The sequence below is a fragment of the Nyctibius grandis genome, chromosome 4, assembly GCF_013368605.1.
Source record: "Nyctibius grandis isolate bNycGra1 chromosome 4, bNycGra1.pri, whole genome shotgun sequence".
Lineage (NCBI taxonomy): Eukaryota > Metazoa > Chordata > Aves > Nyctibiiformes > Nyctibiidae > Nyctibius > Nyctibius grandis.
Genome location: NC_090661.1, coordinates 299,598 through 308,411, shown reverse-complemented (window position 1 = coordinate 308,411; position 8,814 = coordinate 299,598). Strand labels below are relative to the sequence as shown.

The window sequence follows — 8,814 nt, the reverse complement described above, 5'->3', positions numbered from 1 at the left end:
CAGCGGTGCCACGGGCGCAGGAGGAACCACCACGGCCCTGCCCGCGGAGATGGGCCACGTGCCCCGGCTGCGACCGAGCTGGGACTCGAGCTGGGGAGCAGCTCCATGCCGGGGGCTTCGTGGGAGCAGGGTGCTTTCCGACCTGCACGGCTGTGAGGAGGAAGGGAGTCGTGGCGGAGCTGGGGACGGTGCCTGCGCAGCACGGCGAGAGCTTTGGCACGAGGGACAAACCACGGTGCGGCACCCAGGCGCCGTGGGGCCAGCGGGAGGTGACCTGGCTTTGTCAGTCGTGGCCTCAACGTGCACCTCAGCATCACGGGAGGAGCCAGTTCCCTCGCCCCAGCTCCCCTCCGCAGCTCTCTTTTTGCACTCTCCTCCATCCTCTGCTCTTGCACCACCGAGAAACTCGAGTCCTTCCTCCTCCAGCACCATCCTCCTCTCGGCACGGCTCCGACGTGCTGCTTCCACAGACGCTGGAAGGAAGCTGCTGTCGGCCTGCCCGTGTCCTGCGTGGGGCTCAGCCGAGCTCTGCCCTCGGTACTCCCAACGTGTAAATAAACGTGACACCCACGCAGGGACGAGCGGCCAGAGGTGCTGAATTCACACTGGCGTCATTCCTGCATCGCCCCAAGAAATCCTTCCCCCAAACGCTGTTTTCTCTTAACGTGGATGATCAGCAAAGGCTGGAGCTGAGGCACCGCACAGCCCGGGGCCAGGGCTGAGCGCAGGTGCTGGCTGGGGAGACGTCGGCACTTTGGCCACGCACAGGGTGAAAAACGCCTGTTAAATGTGCTGGGTGACAGGGACTGAGCCACGCAGCCACCCCCGAGCCACAGGGCCAGCGCGGGCTAGCTCTTGCTCCAAACAAGACCTGCTAGCCCAAACCCCAGCCCCGCAGCCTGGCATCTCTCCCCTCGCAGCCCCCATGCTGGCCAGGGCTGCCCCCTCCTCCCTCCCACAGAGAGCCAGGGAGGGTCAGATTGGACATCAGGAAGCATTTCTTCTCAGTAAGGGTCATTAGCCATTGGAAGGGGCTGCCCAGGGAGGTGGTGGAGTCACCATCTCTGGAGGGGTTTAAGAAAAGCCTGGACATGGCACTTAGTGCCCTGGTCTAGTTGCCATGGTGGCGTCAGGGCAATGGTTGGGCTCGATGAGCCCAGAGGGCTCTGCCAACCTCATTGAGTCTGTGATTCTGTCTCTACTTCACTCCCCAGACCACGGAAAGCCACTAACTATCCCCCAGGGAACTGAACCAAGCTGCTCTCAGCCCTCCGGCTTGTTTTGTCTCTTCACCACTGCGACCAAAACCGCCCCCACTCCTCCTTGCTTTTCACTTCCCCACCCACAGGAATAGCTCCGATGGACAAGAAAGGTTTTATCAGCTCCCCATCTGCTCCCAAACCTCCCCACACCCTCGCCATCCCCAGGACCTGGTCTTGTTCCTCTACATCCTTTATCATCCCACAAAGCCAACCGGTTAAATAGCTGCTACCCTGCACACCCTGCTGCCTCTCTGGGGGGGCACAGGGCCAAGGGGCCACCCCCAGAGCACCAGCCCCCCAGTGGGGTCCCCGCTACCCCTTCCCCCTGCCCAGGGGCCAACAGCACCAAGATTTTATATAACAACCAACAAGGATTTGGAGTTGTCCCCCTTCAGCCCGCACCCAGGGCTAAACAATAACCAGCTGTGCTATCACCCAGTGTCCCCAGGGAGGGAACTGGGAAAAGGAGGGAGACTCGGGGGTTAAAATTTAAACAGAATTAATAAAATAAACCGATATTAATGGTAATACAGAACACACAACATTATACTTAGCTCATGGAGTAGCAGCAAGCCCCTCCAGGGATCACAGCCGTTGAGGAGAAGAAGAAGGAGGAGGACAGAAGAGAGAGCAGAGCCAAAAGCCCCCATCCCAGCAGCTGCCCCATTTATAGTGCCCCAGGTCAATGCCCCAGCACACACCTGTGGGCAGCCTGGGGCAGCTGCCCCGGGTTTAACTGCTGATGGCCTCGATCACCAGCCGCAGCTGGGCACAGCCTGGGGCAGCGGGGGGGTCAGGCACGGGATTCTGGACGTTTTATCTTCATTTATTGGGGGGGTTTCTCCTCGTGAACAGGCCCACGGACCTACGTGTGGCCTGGACCTCTCTGTGTGCGTATGTATGTGTGTGTATAAATATAAAAACCACAGAATCGCCTCCCAGCCTGGCTGGGTTTGCCCCCAAAGCACGTGCTGGCCGGTGTTTTGGGTCAGGTCGGTGTTTCTCCTGCGCCGGCCGAGGCTGGTTGCGGTGCCAGGCGGTGCCGCTGCCGTGAACACAGCCCGTGCCCGGGGTGTGTGGGCCACTAATCACCTCCTCGGTAATTATCACACAAGCGATCACCCGCTGTTTGCGAGCAGCCACGGCTGGGCCCGGCTCCCCGTGGCCGGTGCCAGCCGGAGGAGCCACCCCACGGTACCGGTTCCAACTTGCAAAGAGGCTTTTAAAATCACGGCGCAGGAGGCAGGCGGGAGACCCCGAGATGGCCACGGGCACAGCCTGAGCGTACCGAGTGTGCCGGTGCTCAGCACGCCGTGGCCCCAAGACGCAGGCTCTGCCCCGGGCTGCACCGAGCAGACACCTCCAGCCCCCGGCACGCTCCAGGGCAAGCCCCCGCCAGCCGGTATTACCGGTGGTTTCGTCTTGCCCCGACACCTCCGTGGGCTTTTCCAGCCATGGAGAGCCGGGAGTCTCCTCCTCAGCCCCAGGAGCCTCATGCTACCTCATGTGTCAGTGCTGGGCCGGTGGGCTGCCTCCCCACTCCTTGTTTCTCCTCTTCTTTTCCCCTCCCCTAAAGCCAGAGTTATTTATTTTTTTCCCCCCACGGGTTCAGGTGGAGATGGAGGTGGAGCAGCGGGAGGGAGGGACGGCCAAGCCCTCCTGCAGGCCTGGCGCCCGGCGATTGGGGCGGCGCGAGAGCCCGGCGAAGGGCAGGGGCTGAACCGGGGAGGGGGAAAAGAAATAAATTATTAAAAAAAAAAAGAGAGAAAAATCAAGCGCTGATCCAGCAGGTCCAGTCGGCTGGAGCGGCACACGGCGGAGGCGGCGGGCAGGGAGCCTGTGGCCGGGGCACCGGGGGAGGCTCCGCAGGTAAACGCAGCTCTTCTCGCTTCCCTTTCCGTGTCGGTGGCGTCTCGCCGGGTCGTGGGGTTTCGCCCTCTCCCCACAGCCCTGTGGCTCTCCCCTGGCCCCACTCGCTCCTCGCCATACAGCCCCACGGCCTCCCTGCCCGCCCCGCTCACCCCGTGGCTGTGCTCTGGGTGACGCCACAGCCCAACCGTCGCTCCCACCGCCTGGCACCCGCACGGTCCTCAGCGCTATGAACCGGGGCGTCCCCGGCCCCGGGACGTGGGGAACGGGAGCGCGGTGCTGCCCGTTAGCCCGTGCTCCTCCCTCGGGGCAGCAGCCCTGACACCCGCCTGCCCTTGGGCACCCGTCGCCATGTCGTGCCCGGAGCACGTCCCCACCGGGCAGAGGGAGCCCCACACCGCCCCGGTGCAGCGTCTCCCACCCCCTTCCCCGTGCGAGGCCGGGTGGGCTGGCTCCTCTCCCTCCCTCGCTCTTCCATCCCTGCCCGCCGAGAAACCCAGTTAATACTTTGGTGTAAATCTCTTCAGCTGCTCAAGCTGAACACGTTATGACTGTCCCCCGTGTACCTTGACCCACAGTTGCACCCGCGCCCAGGGCCGCTGTGCCAAGGGCAAGCCCTGTGCCTCCATCGCTGTGGCAGAGCAGCGCTGCAGACCCCCTGCCCCTTCCCCCAGGGACCAGCCACCCCCAGCCCCGCTGCCACCCAAAACCTGCCCACAACCGAGGGCGACGGAGCTCTGGGGCAGGGGGAGCGATGGCTCTGCCCCTCCTGGGCCAGCAGCTACGCTGGGTGTTTACGGCCTCGCAGGAACACCGGCGACGTGATGTCCTTGTTGTTCCCCAGAGGACACACCGCCCGCACCGGGCTCTGCGGGTGCCCGGGGACGGAGGAGCCCGACCCTGCGCCGGGCTCTGCTTCGCCCTTCGCTCCCGGCGCCCCTTTGCCCCGCTGCGATTCACCCCCGGTCCCCACGCACCGTCCCCACGCTCCCCGCACGCCCCGCGGCTGAGCGATGGCCGCTGCTCGTTTCGCCTCGCTGGCCTCTGGTTTGGGCCATGTTTGTAGCGTCCTGCAGCCCCCGGCTGGTCGTTAATCACCTCCTGCCCGTAAATTCACGGTTGGGAAAGCCAGGCTGCGAGTCGGCGCTGCACAGGGAGGGCAGGTGACACGGTGGCCACCAAGCCGTGGCTGGGACGTGGCTCTGGCTTTGTCCCAGAGTGGCACCCGCCGCCCCCCGACCCAAATCGCTGCGGGGAGCGATGGGGGCTGCTGGGGGGGTCCCTGTGCCAGCCCAGCCCGGAGCAGCCAGCACTCACGGAGCCATTTCTGATCTCTCCAGGCCCAGCCCGCGCTGCGGCGGTGGCAAGCGGACTTTGCCTCCCGGAAGCCACCGTGCCGCGGGGTCCCTCCTGGCGCCGGTGGCCGCTGGTGATGCCACCATCGCCCGAGCACGCCATGGCAGGTAGGCTGCGACAGCGAGACCTTCCCTGCTCCCCGTGGGGCAGGCCCCCTCGGGGGGGTGCTCAGCTTCGCCTCGCGGGGCGGGCGGGGGTCCGGGGTCCGTGCCAGCCCCGAGAGCCAGCTCAGCCCACTGCAAACAGCCGCGGGCGCCACTCGCCGCCAGACCCGTTGCCTCCCAGCTGGGAGCTGGGTCAGCTCTCCCCTTTGAAACCCCTTCCCGCTGTGCCCCCAGACCCTTGCAGCGTGCCCCCTGAGATCCTCGTCCCGGCTGCCAACGAGACGCTGGAGCTGGCGCTGGGGACCCGCGTGGCCCTGAACTGCACCGTGCGCTGGGCAGCCGCCGAGCCCTGCGAGCCCGTCCCCGCCTGGAGCAAAGACGGGCAGCGGCTGGGCAGCGAGAGCAGCCAGGACACCGCCTGGTGAGGAGCCCCCCGGGGCCTGTCCGTCCATCCGTCCGTCCGTCAGGGTGGGTCACCACACAGCCCAACGCACGGCGACCCCTTCTCCCCCCAGGTTTGCCCAGAACGCCTCAGAGCGGCTCCTCGCCAGCGTCCTGCAGCTCAACCTCACGCACGATGCCGACTTCGGGGTGTTTGCCTGCTGGGTCAGCAACGCCACGGCCACCTTCACCCTGCGGCGAGTGGGTAGGGACACGCCGGGGACACCTCCATGGGGCAGGAATGGCAGCCCCGTGGGGATCATTGCTGCCTCTGCCAGGGCAGGGTAGCGTGGTGGAAACCCACACCAAACCCAGGAAACGTGGGCCGGGGGCCACCGGCCGCGCTCACCGTGCCCTGGGCTGTCCCCGCAGAGGCGGCAGGGCACGTGCCCGCGGTGCTGGCAGCCCTCCTGGTCCTGGCGCTCCTCCTGCTCCTGGCCGGGCTCTACGCCCGATGCCGCCTGCGCGTGCTCCTCTGGTACCGGGACCGCTACGGCGAGCTGGAGCTCAACGGTGAGCCGCCGGCGAGGGGCACGGAGGCGGTGCCAGCCTTGGGGACAGGGGGCCAGGGGCTGGCCGAGGCGCAGACCCCCCCCCCGGCCTTACAGCCCCCGTCCCCACGCTCTCGCAGACGGGAAGCTGTACGACGCCTACGTCTCCCACGCCCCCGCGCCCGACGACCGCAAGTTTGTCCACTTCATCGTGAAGCCGCAGCTGGAGAACCGCTACGGCTACAAGCTCTTCCTGGACGAGCAAACCATCCTGCCCAACTCGGGTAGGCGCCGGCCCCGCGAGGGTCAGGCACGGGGGCAACGCCAGCGCCCAGGGGCTTGAAATCCCTCTGCCCGCAGAGCCCTCGGCCGACCTGATCATGAACGTGAGCCGGTGCCGGCGGCTCATCGTGGTGCTCTCCGTCGCGTACCTGGAGCAAGACTGGTGCAACAGCAGCTTCAGGTAGGGACGGCTCCTGGTGCGGCCGGGCAGCGGCGCCGCGGGTCCCGCGCCCTCTTGCCACCGCCTGTCCTGCAGGGAAGGGCTCTGGAGGCTGCTGGAGCTCTCCAGGAAACCCATCTTCATCGTCTTCGAGAGCCAGTACCGGGAGATCGCCCACCCCGCCATCAGCCTGCTGAAGCAGCACCGCAGCGCCGTGACCCTGCTGGTGTGGCGAGCCGGCTCCATGGTGAGAGCCGAGCCGGGCGCCGTCCTGCGGCACCCCCATTTCCATCCCCAGCACCCCCGGGTGTGTCAGCCTCCAGGGCAGCTCCCTGGGCTCCAGTGCTCCTAAAAAGCAGGTTGGGGCTCTCGCCTCTTAAAACAACAACAGAAACAGCCCCAGGTCTGGGCACTCGCCCCCCAAATCGCACCACCAGGAGCCCCGCGGTCTCCCCCAGCCCAGGGGAAGCCTCAGCTCTGAGAGCGAAGCTGCTGGGGCCATTTCAGGGCCAGGCCGGGCGCGTTGCAGCAGGTCGGGCCGGTTCCTCCAGCAGCGCGGGCACGCTGCCATGCCCAAGTGCAGCCCTCGCCCTGGCTGGGCGCCCGGCGCTGGGAAGAACGAGCCGAGCCCACGAGCCTTCCCCAGCGCCGCGTGGGGCTCCGTGGTGGTCCCAACGTGGCTCCTCTCCTCCCTGCCCCACACAGACCCCGTCATCGGACTTCTGGAAGGAGCTGTGCCTGGCGCTGCCCCGCAAGGTGTCCTACCCGGGGGCCGTGGGGGACCCGCAGACCCAGCTGCAGGAGGACAAGGACCCCATGCTGATCCTGCACAGCAGCTACCTGGACACCGGCGGAGACCTCCACCCCGACGGGGACCTCGGCACAGGTCCTTGTCCCCCGCTGCTGCTCCTGGGGGGGGACAGATGGGCGCTGGGGGTCACCTCCGGGCTGTGCCTCACCCTCCCGTGGCGGGCGGGCTGGGTTTAGCCCCTTCCCCACCCCCTGACACCCATCTCCCCGCTCCTGCCAGGCCTCCGCGGGTGCGTGTTCGGAAGCCCCCCGGCTCCCCGCATCGGCGGCCCCGGCGCTCCCGTGGCTGCGGCTGCCGGCGCGGTGGAGGACGCGCAGCTGAGGGACGGCCCGAGGCCCGAGCTCGACATCTCGGACCTGGGATCGCGCAACTACGGCGCCCGCACGGACTTCTACTGCCTGGTGACGGAGGATGACATCTGAGCGGGGCCGTGGGCCGGCAAAGGTGGCCTCCCCCCTCCCAGTGGGGCCACACAGAGCCGGGTCACGGCCCGAGGAGCCCGGGCTTCATGATGGGACCAACGCCAAGGTCTCCGTGGGGCAGACAGGAGCTGGCTCCTTCTGGGAGCACGCCGCGTGGTGGGAAGCCATCCCCAGGGGACACCCCTGGCTGGTGTGGGTGCTGGGCCCCCTCCCTCACCATGGGCAGCAGGGACGTTTTCCCTGCGTGATGGACACGCGTTGGGACGGGTGATGCTGAGACGCAGCGTGCCCCTGCCGCGGTCCCAGGGGCTGGGAAATGCCCGCAGCACCCTCCCTCCCACAGAACCCCCGTGGCAATAAAACGCTGCTGCTCCAAGCGGGTCTCGTCCATCTGCGGGGACGCAGGTGCCGCCGGCACCGTGACTCAGAGCAACACCCAGGCACGGCGAGGGGGGTGGCACCGCGGGGTGCTCGCTCCCCTCCCGCGTGCTGGCCAAGCGGGCATCGTTCACGGCCTTTATTTGGGGGGACACACAGGGCTGGGGGGGTTTGTACACGGGGAGCTGGGCAGGCAAACGCAACGCCCCAGCCCCAGCCTCCCCTGCCCTCCCCCCCGTCCCTACCCCACCAAACGGGGTGTGCGGTGCCCCCCAAGCGCAGGGTCTCCCCGCCCAGCCCCAAACCCGCCGGCAGCCCAAAGCCCCCCCCCCCGCAGCCCACCCGCACACCCCAGCCTGGCCGCCGCCGCGGCAGGGAGAGCTTTGGACCCGCTGCCCCACCTGCGCCAGCCGCGCCGGGCACCGAGGGCACGTCCCCACCCCGCGGGGAGACGCCGCCCGGCAAACACGAGCCGGCTGGCCCTGCCCCGATCCTGCTTACACAGCACCGGCCCAGCCCCGAGCAGAGCTGGCACGGGACAGTCCCACAGGGCACACGGATGGGGACGGCGCGGCTCCGAGACCCCCCAGCCGCTTGCAGCGAGGGCACGGGCAGCCTCGAGCATCCCTGGCAAAGGGGGCTCAGCACCGCGTCACCAACACCGCTGCCCAGCTCCTCACAGCCACGGTGCCACCCATAAACATCTGGGAACACCTCGGACTCCCGCACACCCCCCGAGCCATGCGAAGCCCCGTCCCCACCACCCCAGGGCAGAGCACGTGCGACCCACGGCACGCCCCGCACCAGCACCCCGCCAGCCCCGGGGTGCCGCGATGCGGGGAGCGGGGTGGGGTACCCCAGAAGCCCCCTCCCCTCCCCACCAGCACTGCAAAGCCCCGCAGCTCCTGCCCCGCCGCCGAGCGAAGCCTCGCAGCCAGCTCCCCGGGGGCTGAGGACCCTCGGGTGCCACAGGGCAGCCCCCAACCAACCAGGGTCCCAGCGGGGCCCCGCAGCAGAGCCAAGAGCAGTCGGTGGGTTTAAGGCTGTGCCAGGAGGGAGGACGAGTGTCCCCAGCCCAGGGAAGGGGGACCCGGCAGAGGGGGAGGCGTGGGGGACGCGGTGGGGACTACACTACGGAGCGGGGGTCCGGCGGCGAGCAGCCCCCCAGGGCACGGCCAGCGGCGAGGAGCGTTGTGGTGGGCAAGGTCAGGCTGGGCACGCCGGCTCCGGGGCTGTCC

General features: G+C 67.8%; 1 protein-coding gene across 1 annotated transcript; it reads left to right on the top strand.

The window, feature by feature from the left end:
- The first annotated feature begins 3,482 nt into the window (after positions 1-3,482).
- On the top strand, positions 3,483-7,198 carry SIGIRR (single Ig and TIR domain containing). The gene is made up of 10 exons (XM_068399393.1): positions 3,483-3,574; positions 4,472-4,594; positions 4,773-5,012; positions 5,107-5,237; positions 5,405-5,545; positions 5,664-5,807; positions 5,884-5,986; positions 6,062-6,212; positions 6,671-6,851; positions 6,996-7,198. The coding sequence occupies exons 1-10, from the start codon at positions 3,483-3,485 to the stop codon at positions 7,196-7,198; spliced, it is 1,509 nt and encodes a 502-aa protein (XP_068255494.1).
- The last annotated feature ends 1,616 nt before the right edge of the window (positions 7,199-8,814 follow it).

Coding starts and splice junctions, on each gene's coding strand:
- SIGIRR (XM_068399393.1), top strand. CDS start 3,483: ATGTCGTGCCCGGAGCACGTCCCCACCGGGCAGAGGGAGCCCCACACC. Junction 4,595..4,772: donor GCCCGAGCACGCCATGGCAG/GTAGGCTGCGAC, acceptor GTTGCCTCCCAG/CTGGGAGCTGGGTCAGCTCT. Junction 5,546..5,663: donor CGGCGAGCTGGAGCTCAACG/GTGAGCCGCCGG, acceptor ACGCTCTCGCAG/ACGGGAAGCTGTACGACGCC.